This window comes from Enhydra lutris, unplaced genomic scaffold (assembly GCF_002288905.1).
Source record: "Enhydra lutris kenyoni isolate GAN:26980312 unplaced genomic scaffold, ASM228890v2 scaffoldscaffold49, whole genome shotgun sequence".
Taxonomy (NCBI): Eukaryota; Metazoa; Chordata; class Mammalia; order Carnivora; family Mustelidae; genus Enhydra; species Enhydra lutris.
The window spans coordinates 9710811-9733008 of NW_019154133.1; the positions used below are offsets into that span (position 1 = coordinate 9710811).

General features: G+C 38.4%; 1 protein-coding gene across 2 annotated transcripts in view; it reads left to right on the top strand.

Annotated features, from left to right (window-relative positions):
• The first annotated feature begins 886 nt into the window (after positions 1 to 886).
• LOC111156774 (staufen double-stranded RNA binding protein 2) overlaps positions 887 to 22198 on the top strand; it is a 318514-nt gene continuing 297202 nt past the window's right edge. For both annotated transcript variants that reach the window (XM_022517840.1, XM_022517841.1), the window contains exons 1-2: positions 887 to 955; positions 9664 to 9729. Coding sequence is in view for 1 of the 2 variants with exons in the window: in XM_022517841.1 (XP_022373549.1) it covers positions 9712 to 9729 (18 nt within the window). In the remaining variant the exon portion in view is untranslated. The remainder of the gene's footprint in view (positions 956 to 9663; positions 9730 to 22198) is intronic.

Genomic DNA, 22198 nt, shown 5'->3' on the forward strand with positions numbered 1-22198 from the left:
TGTGTGTGTGTGTGTGTGTGTGTGTGTGTGTGTGTGTGTGTTTTGGTGGAGGATTATGTTAGGCCACGCTGCCGATCTTGGACAGCAGATGATTACTGATCACTAGTGTTTTCTGGGCGAGACAGTTGCAGTGACCCCCTCCTCTCCTCCCCCGCCCCCCTCCTCCCTGAGTCTGGAAAGGTGCAGGATCCGCTAAACCGTGCATTGCACAGCGGCGGCCGGAGCAGACGCGGGATGGTCGCGTGTCCCCAGCAGAGCAGAGGGGGGCAGCCTGAGAGCCTGGGGAAGGTACGGGCAGAGAATCTGGGCGCGTAACGGCGTCTGGAAAGAGCAGAAGGTCAACTGGGCGGTGGAGGCAGTTGCCGAGTGCAGGTGTGGAAGGAGCTGCCTCAGGCCCACCCTTTGCAGCTGAGGGGGTGGGGAGCCAGGACGGGGAGCCAAATGGAGGACTAGGAGACTGCGGAAGGGGCGCGCTCCCCCTGCATTCTCTCGTTCTCGTTCCCTAGGCCTCAGAGAACCGCCCTCGCCCCGGGGCCCACTGTGCCGGCGCCAGTACGCAGCGCCCGCGGCGGTCGCTGCTGCGGGGGGGCCGGACGGCCGCCAGGGGGCGGGAGCGGCGCCGCAAACAATGGCCGCGCTCGGCTGCGGGCGGGCAGGAGGAGGAACGTAGCTAGGGTCGGCGCGGGGCGCGCGGCCAGGGCCGCGAAGAGCCGGGATCGCGCGCGCGCGCGCGCGCCGGGCTGACTGGGGCGCGGGAGCGGCTGCGCAGGCGGGGGCGCGCGGCGCGAGCCCGGGAGGGCGCGGCGGGAGCGCAGGGAAGGCGGGCGGAGGCGGGGGGCGGGGAGCCCGAGGGGTGGAAGCCGGCGGCGGCGGCGGCGGTGGCGGCCGAGCGGGGTCAGTTCTCTGTAGTGCTTGCCAATGTTGGAGCCGTCTGCAAAGTGTCCCTGGCAAGAAGGTAAATACCCTCGTTGGGGGCGTCGGGGAGGCCTCGACTTCCGCCCCGCTGGCGGAGGAGACAGAGGGCGCTGGGGAGTCTTGCAGGTCCGCTGAGCGCGGCGAACCCCGAGAAGAGCGGCCCCTTAGCGGCCTCCCCTCCCCCGCGCTTTCCCTCCCTCCTCGGGCTTTCTCCTGGCGGGAGGGGGAGGGGAGGATGACGGTGGGGGTGCTGAGGAGCCGGGGACGGGGCGAATGAATTGGGGGGGTGCGTGTGTGGAGGGGTGGGACGACACAGGTGTCCGGAGGGGAGGAGCCGGGAGGAAGGCTTGGAGGCCGGCGTAAATGGAATGCCGGGGTCGGGGGGGGGGGGGGGGGGGGGGGGGGGGGCCCGGGGGGGGGCCCGAAGGGGGGTCCCTGCGGGGGGGAGGGGAGGGAAGGGAAGGGGAAGAGATGGAGCGAGGCCCTAGGAGGGTCTGCGGGAAATGGCCTTGGGGGCGCGCCGGGGGGTGGTGCTGGTGGCTATTTCTGTATAATGGGCAAGTGGTGAAGACGTAACACGCCGAAATGGGGAAGGTAGGTGGGGCCGAGGGGACAAAATATATCCTATGACAGGCAAGTTCTGCTGTGGCTCGTAGGAACTACTACCGTGATGGCTCGGCTTAAAGGGGTAGTTGGCAGTTAGTGACCTTGCCGAGGTGAAGGGAGTTGGGAGGAGAGACGAAGATCAGTTACAGAATCCGCTGTGTGAGGGCAGAGCCTCCAGTACCTCCCGGGGAGAGCCGGGATTGTGGTGAGGGGAGTGTTCTGCAGAGGCAATCGTGGAGACGCTGAACTGGGATTCTTAGGGGGGGGGGGGGATAATGGCTTCGGGGGTTCTGGAAGTTCCTGGAAATATGTGCAGAATTTTGCATTTGTGAACAATTTTCTTGGGAAAGGGTCTGTACTCGGCGTGACCCGCCACCTCCCTCCCCCAAAAGGTTAAGAACTACTACTGGTGTAGGGATGGGCCGTTCAATTAAGGGAATGTACTAAAGGATTTTAAAGTGGGTGGTTCCTGCAGAAACGATAGAGATGATCCTTTAAAGGTATATTACTGTTAGCTGAAGACCCATATTTTTAATGTTTAATTTCACAATTTTGGTGAACTTTTGCTGACCATTGCTTCTCTTCTGATGCATCCTTACATTTTAAGAAACCGTGGTGAACACTTGAATTCAAAATTGTGATGGGAAGGCAGGATAATAGTAACCTTGTAGGAGAGAAGATTGCAACATTTCTCCGGAAGGGTATTTCTTTCCTAGTCCTTTCTGAAGATGATTCAATTATATTGTTGTGAATTGAACTGCAGTGGGGGAAAAAAATCTTGGTTAATGAAACACTCAAAACTAAGACACCCTGCATTCTCAGTTGTTTTGTAATATGGCAAGTGTTTAATTTTTTAGTTTGTCTATATTTTACTGCAAATCAGAGATCTCATATATCACTTGAATTGTAGATTTGCTGCATTTTGCAGTAGGCCTGTATTAAATTTGTGAGGCATTTATACCAAACTATGTGGTGTGTCTGCTGGTTTTTTTTTCCCCTTCTGTGATGTCAGTTCAAGTCACCATTGCCACATTTCATTACATAGCAGTGTAGTTTGAAATTTATTCCCAAGTGATTATTAGTTGGTAGGATATAGTGCATACTTCCTAGCAAATCACTGAATTTTTCCTCAGAAATCCAGTTTGTATGTGTAAAAATGTTGTTGTATAATCATAGGAATATGTATTGGTAACTACAAATAGAATGGCATATAATTTTTAACTTTTTATTTGGAAATAATTTCAAGCTTATAGAATAGTAGCAAGAATAAGAATAATACAAAGAAACTCTTGTAATCTTTACTCAGATTCACCTGTTGCCATTTTACCCACTTATCACTAGATCTCTGTCAGTCACATGTACATAGTATTTTTTTCCTGGACCACTTGAGGGTAAGTTACATTATTATGTCTCTTTATTCCTAATCAGCATGGAAAGCCATATACATTTTATATTTTAGTTTACTTGGCTTGCCTGGAATGAAGTTCTAGGAAAGAGTGGGTTGGTTTGGTTTTCAGCAAAGAATATAAAAAATATCTAATGATCATCAAATTTTTAGTGTGTAAACAATACAGAAAGTGAGCTGAGTGATTTTACTGTTTGGGATCAGATTCTGGAAGATATAATTGGTTAATATGTTGGGGTTTTTTCTTTGTAGTTAACTTCCTTACTATTATGCTCTCCTTTTATTCACTTTGAGTTCTGGGTGTCATCATGTGTACAGATAGTAAAGAGAGAAAAATCTAGATATTGCAAAATTGAATTGTGTTAATATTAGAATTGTGTTAATTGTGTTAATATTAGAATTGTGTTAATTGTGTTAATACTAGAATTGTGTTAATTGTGTTAATATTAGAATAGTTGGAGGCATGCGTAGTATGATCCAATTATGTGTAGATATATTTGTGCCTCCTATAGGTACTCAAGAAAATATAAATGAGGGACGCCTGGGTGGCTCAGTTGGTTAAGCAGCTGCCTTCAGCTCGGGTCATGATCCCAGCGTCCTGGGATCGAGTCCCGCATCGGGCTCCTTGCTCATCAGGGAGCCTGTTTCTCCCTCTGCCTCTGCCTGCCATTCTGTCTGCCTGTGCTTGCTCTCTCTCCCTCTCTCTCTCTCTGACAAATAAATAAATAAAATCTTTAAAAAAAAATTAAAAAAAAAAAGAAAATATAAATGAGTCTAGAATCCATAATAGTTATAATTTATATTTATGTGTATATAACCATTTGATTTTAAATAAATCCCCAGAGTTCTATATAGGAGGCTTATCTTTACGTTGTCCTAGAGGTCAAGACCTTTGTGACAGGAAAATTTTTAAGAAGTGAAGTCTTTATGAATTTAATGTATAATAAATGTATAATAAAGACTTATTTCAACCAGACCATACTAGGTTTTAATCCTAGCAGTGGACTATGGGGATGTAATGCAACTTCCAGAAAAGTGGAGCTAACATCTACATCCCAAGGTGATGAGTATTAAATGAATTAATGTAAGAATGGCAAAATATAGGATGTTATATACAACATTTAGTTTCTGATAAACTACAGATACAACATTTCTGATAAATGTTATGTTTTCTTTTTTTCTTGGTGGTGAGATTTCTATATACTTAGAATCTTTCATAGGCTCTTAGGAGATAATTAAAATTTATACCAAATTATTTTGATTTTTTTTTTAAGATTTTATGTATTTATTTGACAGACAAAGTAGGCAGAGAGGCAGGCAGAGAGAGAGAAAGAGGAGGAAGCAGGCTCCCCGCTGAGCAGAGAGCCCGATGCGGGGCTCAATCCCAGGACCCTGGGATCATGACCCGAGCTGAAGGCAGAGGCTTTAACCCACTGAGCCACAGGTGCCCCTATTTTGATTTCTTATGTAAAAGTTTTTTGAGTCATACTTTTAAAAAGAAATGAGAATTTAAAAAATCCATTTTTTAAAAAAGATTATTTATTTATTTGACAGAGAGATCACAAGTAGGCAGAGAGGCAGGCAGAGAAAGGGGGGGCGGGAAGTAGGCTCCCTGCTGAGCAGAGAGCCTTATGCAGGGCTTGATCCCAGGACCCTGAGATCATGGCCTGAGCCAAAGGCAGAGGTTTAACCCACTGAGCCACCCAGGTGCCCCCCAAAATCCATTTTTTAATGCTTTTTAAGGACCCCATGAATTTTTCAGAGTAAGAATTTTTAAGCTGATATTTAGTTTTATGGTATTTTGGAGCCTAAGAATGGTGGTAGCAAATGTTTTTTATTTTTATATTGCCAAACAAGACATTTAAGTGAGGATTACCTGTCAGTTGTGGGATGGGTGCTGATTTAAAAATTTATAGATAAATTAATAATGCCAATTTATGAAGCAGTGTTTAATTGTTGAGGATTTTATAGATTGAATTTTGTACAGCTTTCAAATTACCAGCTGGGCAGAATGTAATAATAAATGCAGTAAGTTATGTTAGCAGTACATTTCAGATACCCGTTGGACCTCCAGTTCTCCATGAGCAACAAATCTGTTACAGTTAGTAGAGCCCTCTCTCCATAAACTGCCCTGCCTGTTTTCATTTAGTAGCTTGGAATCTGGAACTGCATGTCCTAATGTGCATGACTGGATATCACTGTAGGGCATTTTTCAGACATGTGAATAGGTTTCTCTAAAAGTACTTAGCTGTAATTGGAATGAACTATAGCTGGAAACTTTTTTGACAGAAGAAGGAGAGGTGGATTTTATGATATCATGGGCAATATAAAACTGTTCTGCATTTTATTGATATTTTATCAAGTTGTTTTAAATTTAGGACAGTAGATCTGGCATGTCTGTAAAGGAGGAAGGAGGTGTTAAAGACACGCCACTGGGCATCTTGAATTGTCCATAGTGTGGTTGCAAATTATAATTTTTGTATTGATGTAAATGTAATAAAATTTGTTGGTAAAAAAGGAGGAACTTCAGAAGATTGTCCAGTTACGTCACAGAGTGCTATTATAGACATAGTTTCATGTTTTAATTTATACAGATCTTTATAATTGTAAAAGAGAAGCTTACAGAATACTTAAAATTGTATGGTCAATTTTAAGCAAATAGGTGCTTTTATTTTTGTTTCTTCTTACAACTACCTTTTGTATATCGGAAGATTAGAACTTTAAAAAATGTACTCTTATATCTTACTGTGCTTACTTCTTGGAATCAGCCACTAGTGTTACAGACTCTGATATTGAAGAACACCTGTATATTTATTGCAGTGTTACTTATAACGGCCAAATTATGGAAGCAACCTAAGGGTCCATCAACAGATGAATGAATAAAGAAGATGTGGTATAGTTATACAGTGGAATATTATTCAGCCATGAATGAAATCTTGCCATTTGCAACAACATGGATGGATCTAGAGAATACAATGCTAAGTGAAATAAGCCAGTCAGAGAAAGACAGATACTGTATGATTTCACTCATACATGGAATTTAAGAACCAAAACAGTTGAACAAAGGAAGAAAAAAGAGACAAACCAAAAAATAGACTCTTAACTGTAGAAAACAAGGGGGTGGGTGGGTGAAGTAGTGAAGAGGATTAAGAGAACACTTATGAGCACTGAGTGATGTATAGAATTGCTGAACTACTATATTGTACACCTGAAACTAATATAATGCTGTATGTTACTTACATTGGAATTAAACCCAAAAAACTCTAATGTTGAAGAAACACAAGTCTGTAGATAAGCATTTGTTATATTTAGAGGCTTACATTAAATGATACAAAATAGGACTTTTCAGATTTTGTGAGTGCTTACTAAATAATGTTAAATTCTAGAAAGTAAGGGATACTAAGTCACTGAGATGCTTTTAGTGGTTTATTCACATTTTAACTTCCAAATCAATGTTTTTCAGTTAAAAAATGAATATTGGTTGAGTATGTATTTTTAGTTATAGCTAATGTATTTTAGTACCATTTGACTACTCCTACACTTTAGTGATTTCATCTTTTGAGTAAAATGTAAATGTTTAAGTTTCATAATTTATCATTTTCAAGTTCTAATGTAACTCATTTGCTCATGTTAAATAGGGAATTAATTTTTTTGACCCACATAGATATGTTAATTAATACCTAAAGCACCATCGGATTATAGAACTTTAGAGTGAATGGGAATGTCTTATTGTTGTATAACAAACTACCCCAGAAAGTAAAGGCTTAAAACAAACATTTATTATCTCAGTTTCTGTGGGTTAGAAATACGGGTGCAGCTTACCTGGCGCTTGTGGCTCAAGGTCTTTTTGGGTTTGCAGTAAGCTATCACTGGGACTGTGTTGTCATCTGAGATCTGCTTCCAAGCTCATTCATACAGCTCTTGGCAAGATTCATTTGCTTGGGGGGTATTGGATTGAAGGCCTCACTTTCTTTTGGGCTATTGGCCAAAGGCCTTTCTCAGTTCTTAGCCATGTGGGCCTGTCCAAAGGGCACCTCAAAATATGGCAGCTAGTTTCCTTCAGAGCAAACGGGAGAGAATGACAGCACGTAACACCCAAGATGGAAGTTGTGATCTTTCTGAAACCCAGTATTGTGAGTGGTATCTCATTATTTCTGTTGTATTCTATTTGCTAGAGGCTGCCTCCCACAATGATCTTAGTTTACTTTTCACAGACTTATTAAGAAAGAAAGAAATAGGACTCAAAGACACACAGAGTAATTTACCAAGGCTCGAAAGGTAATCTCCTGAAGAGCTTGGACTAAGATTCAAATTAAGTGATCCTCAGGCCTTGTGCCATTTCTATAGCATATGATTCTTTTGGAAAATATAAAATTGTTACAGATGCTGAGATATATATATATATATAATAAGATATATATATTTCTGTTATAAGATATAGGACATATTTCATATAATATATAATATATTCATATATTCGTATATAATTTTATATAAAATATTTAATATATAAAATGCAAATAAATATATAAATAAAACAAATATATAAAAATGAAATATATAAAATATAATAAATATATAATATAATAAAATATAAATAAAAGAAAATATATAAAATGAAAATATATAAATATATTTTTATATTTTATATTAATATATATAAAATATAAATATGAGTATAAAATAATATAAATAAAAAATATAAAATATATATGGAAAAGGTTCCAGTTCATTTTGAATTGATTCATTTGTCATCTTGAGAAAGTGGTAGCCATATGTGTATATATATGTGAATCTCTGTGTGTGTGTGTGTGTCTGTGTATTAAGAATCTCTGCTTCTAATAGAAAGTTTAATATTAAAGTTTCATAGCATAAAATTTTCTACCCAAGTGGTTGGATTTAGCTCTTTTGCTGCCTATTGAGACTGTGTTGTTGCTTTTTAGATAATTTTTGGGGGGAATCTATACATAATTTATTTTTCTTTATCTTATTTTTTTTTTTAGTAGGCTCTGTGTCCAGTGTGGGACTTGAACTCACAATCCCAAAATTGAGAGTTGCATGCTTTACTGACTGAGCCAGCCAGGCACCCACATAAAGTATTTTATTTATTTATTTACTTACTTTTTTTTTTTTTTAAGATTTTATTTATTTATTTGACACACAGAGAGAGATCATAAGTAGGCAGAGAGAGAGGGGGAAGCATGCTCCCTGCTGAGCAGAGCGCCCGATGCGGGGCTCAATCCCAGGACCCTGAGATCATGACCTGAGCCGAAGGCAGAGGCTTAACCCACTGAGCCACCCAGGCGCCCCTATTTACTTACTTTTTTAAAAATTTTATTCCTTTCTTTGAGATATAGAGAGCAAGAGAGGGGGAGGGGCAAAGGGAGAGGGAGAAGCAGACTCCCTGTTGGGCAGCTGACTTGGGGCTCAGCCCCAGGACCCTGAGATCATTACCTGAGCCACAGGCAGGTGCTTAACCAACTTAGCCACCCAGAAGCGCCCCCCCCCATAATTTATTTTTTATGTACATTTTAACCATTATAAGAATCCATGATTTGGGGCACCTGGGTGGCTCAGTGGGTTAAAGCCTCTGCCTTCGGCTCAGGGTCCTGGGATCAAGCCCCACATCGGGCTCCCTGCTCAGTGGGGAGCCTGCTTCCTCCTTGCTCTCTGCCTACTTGTGATCTCTGCCTGTCAAATAAATAAATAAAATCTTAAAAAAAAAAAAGAATCCATGATTTATTTGTTCATTTATAGATTTGGGTTTTCTCCCTTTATTTGGTATCTGTTTTTAAATTAAGTGTAGAAGAGATATACCACATGAAAAGAAATACAGCCATGGTGGGGAGGTCTGAACTAGAAGGAAACAAATCCAAATATACCAATGGGATGTGTCAGGACGGTGATTTCTTTTTCTGAAAATTTCATGTGAAATTTTTTATGTGTGCTCTTTTTATAGTGATGATAAACAAAACCACAAACAGAAAAAAAATCCACCTAGGTAATCTTAACTGTGTACTCTTCCATACCACCTAGAGGAGTTATGTGTAGGCTTAATTTAGCTTATAGAGTTTGGAAACAAAACTGTTTAAAACCTTACTAGAGAAAGGGGACTGTATATTAAATATTAATCTGAAATTTTTAGATTATTATTATTATTTTTAAAGATTTTATTTACTTGATAGAGATTACAAGTAGGCAGAGAGGCAGGCAGAGAGAGAGAAGGAATCAGGCTCCCCGCTGAGCAGAGAGCCCGGCGTGGGGCTCGATCCCAAGACCCTGAGACCATGACCTGAGGCGAAGACAGAGTCTTTAAGCCACTGAGCCACCCAGGCGCCCCTTTAGATTATTTTTAATAGCTTCACTTTCACTAGAATTGTCTTAGAATTGTAAAACCAGAAGGACATTCTTCAACCTAGATCTGCACTGTCCACTATGATAGCCAGTAGTCCCATAGGGTTATTTAAATTTAAATTAACATTAAAGAAAAGTTTAAAAAAAAGGGAAGATTTACTTTCTTGGTTGCATTAGCCACTTTCAGATGTTGAATAGCCCTTTGTGGCCTGTGGCTACCGGATTAGACAGGCAAATAGAAGACACGTTTATCATCATAGAAGTTCTGTGTTGATCTAGGTCTACTCCGTTTTATATTTGACTTTGATCAACATGTATTTAAAGTGCTAATCATTGAGATCACCAACTAAGTTGAACTTTATTTCTTCATTTTCATTTTCCAGTTTTTGGAGCCGTGAGGGATACAGCAGTTTGGTCAATATTGTTTTAACATGCTTCAAATAAATCAGGTGAGTTTGTGTTAAGGCATGTCCTACTTAATATGGTGCTTGGGCCATACATTGTGGAACATGTTAACCCAGCTTTTCTGTAACCATGATGCTGACCACTGCTTAACAGAGCGATTACATATTATATATTCATCCTAGGAGACTGTGCAGGGCAGGTTGTTTAAGGATTATAGTAGTAGTTCTGAAAGTTGTTAACTTTTGCGTATGCAGAGAGCACAAGGTATGTCTGGTCTTTTTGATGTTACATCCCTCTAGGACTTGGTGTATTCAGCATGTTTACAATTGTAATCTAGTTTCAGTAGGAGGCAGTTTTGCCGACTGAAAGAATTTCTAGTGACAAATCTTGTGAAGCAGTTATATCAGTGTGTTAAAAAAAGTTCCTTTTCTAGGGCACTGGAAAAGGTTAGAAGGAAGTGCCTTGTTAAATAAACTTTAGCATACAATGTCTTAGACTCACTGAAAAAAAATATTTTCCTTAGGTCTTACTGTTTCTCCAAGAACTTTATGTATTTAATCTTATCCTTTCTGGACAAATAGGGCATTGTATTATAATATTAGAAAATACTTTGTTTTATTTCAGATTTTATAAATTGAGAGAGAGTAAGTAATGTGATTGTAAGAAGTAATGACTCTTGTGTGTGCATGATTTGAGGAAGTAATACACGCCTGGCCCTACCTGTTCAGTTCACCTTGCCTACGTAGTACCCTCTAGTGCCTGTGCATCATACACCATCTCTAAACCAATGACTTCTAAGTTCATACTTAGTCTGTCTTCTAGACCCATGTAGCAGTTCCCAACTGATCACTTAACTTGGCTGACTTTATACATCTCAGAATTAACAGGGTCCCAGGAAACAATCTAAATGCTTCCAATCTAAATGTTTCAGTTTCTGGATTGGCAAGGTCATTCTAGCTGCAGGGTCTTTGCATAGATTACCTCTGCCTGGGCCTCTTTTTCCCTCCCCTGTGGTTGGCTCACTTGACTCCCAGCCCTACTATTTGCTCTCATAGTACCCTGCCCTTAATGACATTCTGACATTTGCAGTTATATTCAACTGTGTAATTGTTTGCTTAACATCTCTGTTCCTTATTAGACCATGTGCTCCATGAAGGTAGTGACTTTGTTTTTTCATCTCCCCAGGTCCTAGAATAGTTCTGGTTGTGTATGGTTTTTCATATATTTGCTGAGTAAGTGGATGGATGATGCTAAGGTTGTCACTAAAGCAAGGAGATCTCCATTCTTTTCAACAATAATCACACAATTGTGTTGTCAGTTTAGGTATCATATGCTTGCTTTACCCAGATGCTATTAACATAAAATCTCTTTCTTATGCAAAGTTGTTCTTTGATTTTCTCCTTGTACTAGAAAATTTTCTTGTGCAATAAATACTACTTTCATCAAAGATGTTACAAATGTAGTTTAAAGGAATCTTAAAGCTGTGCTATGCTTAGTACTTTTTGTACTTTCATAGTTGTGGTCAAATCCCATTGGATCCATTGATGGAGCTTTATGAGATGTGACTTGCAAACTGTGTTGTAGGTTTGTGTTGATGCTAAATGTATGGATAACCTGCTGTTAATTATACAGGTGCAACCAGAATAATTTGTTTCATATTCTACCATAGAGAGGTGGAAAGAATATTCATTTTATGCCATCAGCATCATTGATAATTATAGATTAGTCCTAATGAAGAGTTACTGTCTGTGCTACTGGTCATGTTGAATGAGGCCTTACAAACAATTTTAGGCAGCATTCTGCAGGGCCACACACAGCTCCCTTTGCTTTGGCTAGAAATTGTACACTGTGCTTAGAGTATACATGCTTTGCTTGTAACACACGTTACTCACCTCAGGATTCCATCTTATTATCAACTAAGTTTTATCCCCTGAGATGTTCAAGTCTGAGGGGAAAGATTAATCTATTTTGGAATAGAAGTTCTAGAGACTTTCTCTTCAGACAAACTTAAAGTCTCATTGAATTCTTAAACTTAGGAATGATTGATGTTTTATCATTTTTGTGATGACTGCTTTCCCATTAGAGTGTAGGCTTTCAAGATAAATGTGAAAAGGCATTAAAAGGTGATTGAAGATGTCACTTACCTTAAAGCAGTTGAGGTTTTTACTGTGTGATTTTTAACACTTTTGGATTAGTACTATATTTTTGAGAGGTCATTTTGTTTGTTGTTTTAAGATGCCTGAATAGTACTAATAGAGTCTTCCATGTGTATTCCCAGAACTACTTAAAAACAAGGCTGTTGAAATATTTTACTTGATATTAATTCTGTCTGACATGATTATTATCAGGGAACATGGAAATGTTCCATGTTCTATTAATAGAAATGGCACTTCTATCTTTAAATTGTGCTCTTCATTTTTACTTTAGCCTTTTAAAAATGTGTGCTGTCCATGTACTACTCATGTAGAAAAATTAAGTAGTAGAGATAAGGAAAAAAAAATCAGAAATAATTCCATTGTTCTTTTACAGAGATAATCACTGCTAACATTTTGGGGTGTATACTTTTAGATTTTTTTTTTTCTGTGCAGTTATATTTTTATGTGAATATATGTTACTTTAAAGAACTGAGATTATATAATATTTGGAAGTGACTTAATGATAATTTGTAGTTTGGAATTACTAAAATTTGTTTAATCAAACCCTTATTATTGCACAGATTTTGTATTATAGTTAGTGCCACAGTGATTTTTTTTTTCTTTTTTTTACATATAACTGTTCCTTTGTCCATTATTTTCTTATAAGTAATCATTAGAAATGGAAGCACTGGTCAAATGGGTATGCAAATTTTAAAGATATTTGGTGCTAAAATACCAAAAATATAAAATTATATTAGAATAATTTTATTAGACAAATCTTCAGTGTTTGAAAATGATATTTTAATTTGCTTTTCTATGATTTGCTTCTCTTTGTTGTTCTTTTGTGTTTTGTCTTTTTGTGAATTGTTTACATGTGTTTACTGGTAACTTTTCCTTTTTATTTGTAAATAAAATTTTTTGGATTATACCCCCTTGAGAGTTTTCTGAGCTAGTATTTATAATCATTACTTTATATTTTGCATTCATTATTCAACAAATAACTAGTGGGAACCTATGTTTCCAGGGTACTATACTAAGTAGGAGCTTGGTATATTGTGGACCTTTCTCCCTGGTGATTAATTTAAACCTCCAGGGAAAGGAAACCCATTTTAACATTAAGCAGTAGCAAACATAAATTAAGAAGGCATGTGTGCCGTGAAATAATATCTTTAAATGAATGACTGAAATAAGACAAAGTTTTTGGGATTCGTTGATGAGGCAGACCTGACAGGGCATGTGTTCTACCTGGTTTAAGGGGGAGTCTGTATTAGGCAGCTGTAGCATTGGGAGAGTCCAGCAGGAGGGGATTAACAGAAGTTTCAGTAGTCTTATGGTTTCTTTGAAAGAGTGTTTGTTGGGAACGTGGGAGCTAAGAGAAATCTTTAAGGCCTGACTCAAGTGGAATGGGAGGACAGGCAGGACAAAACAGTGTTTCAGTGCCAGACAGTAGGAGAAATCTATAGGACAAGAGGGAGAGAGGTGTTATGTAGGAAGAATAAAGGTGTACCAAGATACACTGTAAAGCATAAAGCTAGGGTAGGATTATCAAGAAACTAAGACCTAGAATTTAAGAGATAATTATACCTATCTCACAGGTTTATTGTGAGGAGCGATTGAACTAATAACTGAGGCAAAATGCTTAGCATTGGCCCTGGCACTATTGCTACTGCTATTAATATTGCTGTTGTTACTGCTGTCTGGCTCTGCAGATTGATGAGAAAGGATGGCAGACACTTAAGTTAATCATTAGAGTAGAGTAGTTGTTGGGGGAATGAAAAGCACTTGGATGTTTTTTCAAGTCCAGGTCTGCCATAAGTACTCTCCTCTTTCTTGCCATAGGCATGAAGAACTCTATTCTTTTCTCTTAAAAGCTGCTGCTACTTACTCTTAGTTATCTTTATCTCCCAAGTCTGGCTCTGGAGTAGAATCTACAATCTGCCAATCTCTCTTGAAGCCATAGGATGCAGTCTATAGTTTGAGGATTTAAAAAAATAACATAAGGAGGTTAAACTATGTAAGAAGGACTTTGGCTTTCTGCTGTGTTGACATAACGGGATTTTTCCTCTGTGTGGCCCACTTCCAAGATGGCCCTAATGATCCCTGCTTCCTGACATTTATACCAGTGTATAATCCTCTCACACATAGCCAATAGAATGTGGTGGAAGTGATGGATCATTTCCAAGGATAGATTATAAAAGACATTGTGGCTTTTGCTTCTTCTCTGTCCCTTTGGTCTCCCCTCCCCTCTCCACACTCCACCCCTTGCTCATTCAGAGTAGTTAGCTGCCATGTTGTGAATAGCTCTATGGAGAGGCCCGTGTGGTGAGAAATTGAGGCCTACTGCCAACAGCTAACAAGGAATTGAGGCCTATAGCCAAGAGTGTGTGACTGAGTCTTCTTGGAAGCAGATCTTCCAGCCCTTGTCAAGTTTCCAGCTGTAAACTCTGGCCTATCAACATCTTGACTGCAACCTCATGAGATATCCTGAGCCAGAGCCACCCAACTAAGCTGCTGGTTGATTGCTGAACCTCAGAAACTGTGTGAAAAAATAAATGCTTGTTTTTTAAGATGCTAAGTTGGGGGTAATTTGTTATGCAACGATAATATACCCTTCCTCCTTAAAACAACCTGAGAATATATAAATATGTAAACAGTGATTTTAAGACATTGGATGGCAGGTGGCATCAGATGATCCCTGAGAGAATGGAAACACATGAGGTAAGCCCTTCTATTATACCAGTTTACAGTAGAGCCTAAAGGTTGTGTATAGGCTGCAGTGCAAGGAGGAGGAACTAAAACAGAGCTCACTTTTGTTGAGATTAGGAAACAAAGATAAGTGTTTGGGAAGGCCAAGATGGTTAGAATCACAGGGCAGAGTGCCAGAGAGAAGAGACTTGAGGGAAAAGGGGTGAGTATATAGGTAAGTAAAAAAGTGCACTCAAGCATGAAAACATTCTGGAGATCTGCAGGAGGTCCTTCTCAAGTTTTTGGCTGAGTTCTGATCTGTAGATGCATGACAAGGCCTACTCAAGTCAGGGGATGAACTACTGGAAAGCAGTAAGAAATCAATTTCCAGAATTTATACAAGGCATTAATAGTTTGTGTCTAAATTATCCAGAGTCTAAAGACCTTGTAATACATGAGGCATTGGGAAGAGTCCTCAGAAGGCTTCAAATGATCCCAAGTAATTAACTGTGCACCAGAATAAAGTCCAGCATTAGAGGAATGCAGCACAATTGAGAATTCAGCAATAAAATTTATGGTTTTAATCATTCATTCAAAAATTGTAGTGCTTGTTTCACCTTGAATAAGGGATATAATGTCTAGACAGATCAGTAAGGGAATAGAGGACTTGAACAGTATTATAAGCCAGTTAGACTTAATAGACATACACAAAACACCCAGTAAGAGCAGAATACACATTTTTTTCAAGTGCACATGAGATCCTACAAAGGATAGTCCATCTGTTAGATCACAAAAAATTCAGTACATTTTAAATAACTGAAACCATAAAAGTATCTTCAGTCACAGTGGAATGGAGCTGGAAGTCAGTAAGAATACTGGAAAACTCACAAATTTGTAGAAATAAAACAATACACTCATAAATAACCAGTGGGTCAGAGAAGCAATCACAGGGGAAATTAGAAAATAATTACAGACAAATGAAAACACAACATACCATGACATAATGAGATAGAGCAAAAGCAGTGCTCAGAGAGAAATTTATAATAGTAAATACCTATGTTTAAAAAGAAGAACTCAGAAGAACTGAAATCTAATTTTTCACCTTATGGAAACTAGAAAAAAGGAGCAAATTAAACCCAAAGTGAGTCAAAGAAAGGAAATAAGAATGATTAAAGTGCATATAAGTGAAATAGAGTATGGGAAACAATATTGAGAATCAGCAAAACTAAAATTTGCTTCTTTGAGAAGATCAACAAAATTGATAGACCTTTACCTAGACCAACAAAGGGGAAAAAAACAGACACATATAATTAAAACCAGAAATGAAAATGGAGATATTGCTGTTGACGTTAAATAAAAAAGGTTATAAGAGAACACTATGAACAACTGTGTATCAGCAGATCGGATAACCTGCATTAAATGGACAAATTCCTAGAAACACAGATTACCAAAACTGACTCAAGAAGCAATAGAAAATAGGAACTGACCTATAACCAGCAAACAGATTGAATTAGTAATAAAAATAAAAAAATCCCTCCCAAACAAAGTAAAGTCCAGGACCAGATGCCATTACTGGTGAATACTACCAAACATTTAAAGAAGAATTAACATAAATTCCTCTCAGACTCTTCCCAAAAATAATAGGACAGAGAATACTTCCTAACTCAACAAGACCAGCATTACTCTGAAACCAAAGCCAGACACCATGAGAAACAATACAAAAACTACAGATTGATATTCCTTATGAGTATAGCTGCAAAAATCCTCAACCAAACACTAATAACACACTGAATCCAACAGTTTATTTATTTATTTATTCATTAAGATTTTATTTATTTATTTGACAGAGAGACAGCGATAGAACACAAGCAGGAGGAGTGAGAGAGGGAAAGGTAGGCTTTGCGCTGAGGAGGGAGCCTGATGTGGGGCTTGATCCCAGGACCCTGGAATTATGACTTGACCTGAAGGCAGGCACCTAATGACTGAGCCACCTAGGTGCCCCGGAATCCAGCAGTATATTTAAATGGTTATACACCATGGCCAAGTGGAATTTATCCAGGTGGGAAGCCAGGGGCAGTTCAACATAGGAAAATCAGTAAGTGTAATACACTGCATTTATAGGATGAAGGGAAACAAGCAAACATCAGCAGTTAATATGGAAGACTTTGACAAACTATAACACCTGTTTGTAATAGAAACACTCTAGAACTAGGAAGAGAAGGCAAATTCTTCAATATGATAAAGGGATTTATGAAACACCCACAGCTAACATCCAGTTCAGTAGTGAAAGACTGAAGACTTTTCCGTATGATCAGGAACAAGACAAGCATGCCTATTTTCTTTTCTTTTACTTTCCTTTCTTCCTTCTTTCTTTCTTGATTTTATTTATTTGAGAGATGAGTGAGAGAGCACAAGCTGGGGGAGGAGCAGAAGTAGAGGGAGAAGTAGACTCCCCACTGAGCAGGGGCTTGATGCGGGGCTCAATCCTGGGACCCTGGGATCATGACATGAGCCAAAGGCAGATGCTTAACCAACTAAGCCATCCAGGTGCCCGAAGGGGACTTATTTTCACACAGCTATTCAACATTGTGGTAGGACTTAAAATCAGAGAAGTTAGGCAAGGGAAAGAAAATATCCAAATTAGGAAGGCAGAAATAAAGTTATTCCTATTTGTAGACAACATGATCCCATATATAGAAAACTCCAAATAACCCACAAAACCCCACTAGAATTAACATACAAATTCAGAAATTGTAGTTACAGATCAACACACAAAATAAAATTGTGTTTCAGTATACCAGTGGTGAACAATCCGAAAAGGAAACTAAGAAAATTGTTCCATTTAATATTGTCCAAAAGCATAAGGAGTTGAAAGATTTGTACACTGAAAACTATGAAATGTTGTTGAGAGAAATTAAAGAAGACAAATAAATGGAATCACATTCTGTGTTTGTAGACTAGAAGACTTAATATTGTTGAGGTGACAATACTATGTAAAACAAGGTAGAGATTAAATGAGATCTTTATCAGAATTCTCATGACCTTTTTGGAGAACTGGAAAAGCAGATTCTGAAATTCGTATGAAATTGCAGTGGTCTCAAATAGCCAAAACTCTCTTCTTGAAAATGAATAGAGTTGGAGGACTCATACTTCCCCATTTCAAAACATATTATAAAGCTACAGTTGTCAAAACAGTGTGGTACTGATATAAGGATAGACATATAAACCAGTGGAATAGAACTGAGAGGAGAGACATAAACTAGTACATAAAAATTATATTATTGTATAGGACATATTATATATATATGTAGATATATATATATATATATCTACAAATGATTTTTGACAAGAATGGCATGACCACTCAGTATAAGAAAATGTAATTTTCTTTAAGATTTTATTTACTTATTTGACAGAGACAGCAAGATAGGGATCACAAGCAGGGGGAAGAGGGAGAGGGAGAAGCAGGCTTTCTGCTGAGCAGGGAGCCCGATGTGGGGCTCCATCCCAGGAGCCTGGGATCATGACCTGAGCCAAAGGCAGACACCTAGCTGACTGAGCCACCCAGGCGCCTGGAAAGATTATCACTTAACAAATAGTTTTGGGACAACTAGATACCCACATGCAAAAGAATAAACTTGGATCCCTGCCTCACACCACATGAAACTATTAACTCCAAATGGATCAATGACCTAAATATAAGAACTAAAACCCTGACAACTCAACAACAAAACTACAAACAACCCAACTAAAAAATGGGCAAAGGACTTGAATTGACAATTCTCTAAAGAAGATAAACAAAGGCCAATGTGCATATGCTTTTCAAAAATTTTAAAAAATTTAATTCTTTTTATATTTAAGACTTCTAAAAATTTATTTGAGAGAGAGAGCACTCTCTCTCACTAGATGGGTTTAACAGCAGACTGAATGAACTGAATATTGGATCAGTGAGCTGATGATTAGCTGATGACAAAGCAATGAAACTCATTAGACTCAGTAGTGAAAAGAAAAAAGAATTTTTAAAAAATGAAGATAACTTAAGGGATCCTTGAGAAAGCATCAAGTGGGATAACGTTCATTTTATATGGGTTCTAGAAAGAAAAAAAAGGGGGAGAAAACTTATCTGAAGAAATAATGGCAGAAAGCTTTCCTAATCTGGGGAAGAAATAGACATACACGTCTAGGAAACTCAGAGAATTCCAAATAAGATGAATCCAAAGAGGTGCACATCAAGATACATTATAATTAAAAGGGTAAAACTTATTACATGAAAGGGAAACCTAAGAAGGCTATCAGCAGAGTTTTCGGCAGAAACTTTGCATGCCAGAAGCAGTTGTTGTGACACATTCAAAGTGGTGAATGGAAAAAACCTTCCAAGAATTCTCCACTTGGCAAGGTTATTATTCAGAATTGAAGGAGAGATTAAGAGTTTTTCAGATAATCAAAAGCTAAAAGAGTTCATCATTGTTAAACCAGCCTTATAAGAAATGTTTAAAAGGACTTATATAAACTGAAAAGAAATGGCATTAATAACAAAATGTATGAAAATAAAAATCTCCTTGGAAAAGATAAATACATATTCAAAGTAGGGGATCAGGAGTACCTGCCTGGCCCAGTCATTTAAGCATCCTGCTCTTGCTTTTGGCTCAGGTCATGTTCTCAGGGTTGTGAGATCGAGGCCCACATCAGGCTCTGCGCTTGGTGTGGAGCCTGCTTGAGATTCTCTCTTTCTCCCTTTACCTGTCCCTACCCAAAAATAATTAAAAAAAAAAAAAAAAGGATCAATCACTTATAAAGCAAGTATGAAGCTTAAGAAAAGTCAAAAATAGCAAAGATAACTAAAACCATGATAGTTAAGGACTGCATAAAATGATGGAGAATGTGACATCAAAAATAAGGGCAGGGCTGAAGAAAATATCTTTTGGAGTGTGCTCAGATGTAATTGCTATCAACTCAAAGCAATCCATTCTGTATATAGTAAGTTATGTATAAATCTCATGGTAACCATAAAGCAAAAATTTTCAACAAATACACAAAAAAGGGAATCTGAACATAACACTAAAGAAAGCCATCAAACCACAAGGGAAGAAAAGAAGAAAGGACCAGAGGAACTATGAAGACAGCCAGAAAAGAATGAATAAAATGGAAATAAGTACATACTTATAAATAATTACTGTAATTATAAATGGACTAAACTCTCCAATCAAAAGACACAGTGGCTGAATGGATTTAAAAAAAAAAACCCAAAAACCTATCTATGCTGTCTGTGAGAATCTCACTTCAGGTGTAAGAACATATACAGACTAAAAATGAAGGGATGGAGAAAACTATTCCATGCAAACAGGAATGAAAAGAAACCTGGAGAGGTGCCTGGCTGGCTTGGTTGGTGGAGCATGTGAGTCTTGATCTCAGGGTCATGAGGTGAAGCCCCATGTTGAGTGTAGAGATTATTAAAAAAGAAAAAAAGAAAAGAAAACAGAAAAGAAAGCTACTATAGCTATACTCTGCAAACAAAAAAGACTTCAAAATAAAAATTGTAATAGTAAACAAGGAAGGGCATTACATAATGATAAAGGAGTCAATCCAACAAGAAGACATGGCATTAATAAATATGTATGCATCCAACATAGGAACATCAAGAGATACAAAACAAATATTAACTGACCGAAATGGAGGAATTGATAGCAGTACAATAATAGTAGGGGAGTTTAACACCCCACTTACATCAATGAATAGATCATCCAGACAGAAAATTAATAAGGAAACATCATCCTTAAATGACACCAGATGGAGTTAATATGTTCAGAACATTCCATTCAAAAGCAACAATACACATTATTCTCAAGTACACATGGTGTATTGTCTAGGGTAGATAACATGTTAGGCCACCAATTAAGCCTCAATAAATTTAAAAAGATTGAAATTCTATTGAGCGTATCTTTCTGATCACAATAGTATGAAACTAGAAATCAATTACAAGAAGAAAACTTGAAAAACCATGAAAATGGGGAGGTTAAATGACATGCAACTCAAAATTTTTGTCATTGAAGATAGCAAAGAAATACTGAGAGACAAATGAAAATAGAACTCTGACATATCAAAATCTTTGGGATACAACGAGAGCAATTCTAAGAGAGAATATTATAGTAATACAGTACTACCCCCAGAAACAAGAAAAATCTCCAACAATCTAACTTTACCCTGAAGGAGATAGAAAAAAAGAACAAACGAAGCTCAAAATTAATAAAAGAAAAGAAATAATAGAGATCAGAGCAGAAATAATTGAAGTAGAGACTGAGAAACAATAAAAAAAAAATAAAGCTAAGAGCTGGTTCTTTGAAAAGATAGAGTTGACAAACTTTTAGTTAAAGTAGCCAAGAAAACAGTTAAAGTTTTAATAATCAGAATCAGAAATTGAAAGAGGAGAAATTACAACTGACACCATAGTGCAAAGGATCATAGGAGACCACCAAGAAATACATGCTAACAAATTGTACAACCTAGAGGAAATGGATAAATGCCTAAGAACATACAGTCATCTAGGACAGAGTTATGAAGAAATAGAAAATCTGAATGAACCAATTACTACAAAGGGGATTGATAAGTAATCAAAAACCTCTCAACAAGCAGAAGTCCAAGACCAGATGGGTTCATTGGTGATTTCTATCAAACATTCAGAAAGACTTAATACCTATCTTTTTCAAAGTCTTCCAAAAACTTGAGGAGGGAATACTTCCAAACTCATTGTATGAGGCTGGCATTACCCTGGTAGCAAACCAGACAAGAACTGCACCTAAAATTAAAAAAAAAAAAAAAAAAAAAAATTACAGGGCAGTATCATTAATGAATATTGATGCAAAAATTCTTTTTTTGGGGGGCATCTATTTTTTTTATTATTTTTGTTAACCTATAATGTATTATTTGCCCCAGGGGTACAGGCCTGTGAATTGTCAGACTTAAACACTTCACAGCACTCACCATGTCACATACCCTCCCCAGTGTACATAACCCAACCACCCTCTCCACATCCCCTCCCCCCAGCAACCCTCAGTTTGTTTTGTGAGATTAAGTGTCTCTTATGGTTTGTCTCCCTCCTGATCCCATCTTACTTCATTTTCTCCTTCCCTACCCCCCACTCTGCTTCTCAAATTCCTCCTATCATGGAGATCATATGATAATTGTCTTTCTCTGATTGACTTATTTTGCTCAGCATAATACCCTCTAGTTCCATCCATATCGATGCAAATGGCAAGATTTCATTTCTTTTGATGGCTGCATAGTATTCCATTGTATAAATATACCACATCTTCTTTGTCCATTCATCTGTTGATGGACATCTAGGTTCTTTCCATAGTTTGGCTATTGTGGACATTGCTGCTATAAACATACGGATGCACGTGCCCCTTCAGATCACTACATTTGTATCTTTAGGGTAAATACCCAGTAGTGTGATTGCTGGGTCGTAGGGTAGCTCTATTTTCAACATTTTGAGGAACCTCCAGACTGTTTTCCAGAGGGGCTGCACCAGCTTGCATTCCCACCAACAGTGTAGGAGGGTTCTCCTTTCTCTGATTGATGCAAAAATTCTTTTTTTTTTTTTTTTAAAGATTTTATTTATTTATTTGTCAGAGATAGAGAGAGGGAGAGAGAGCAAGCACAGGCAGACAGAATGGCAGGCAGAGGCAGAGGGAGA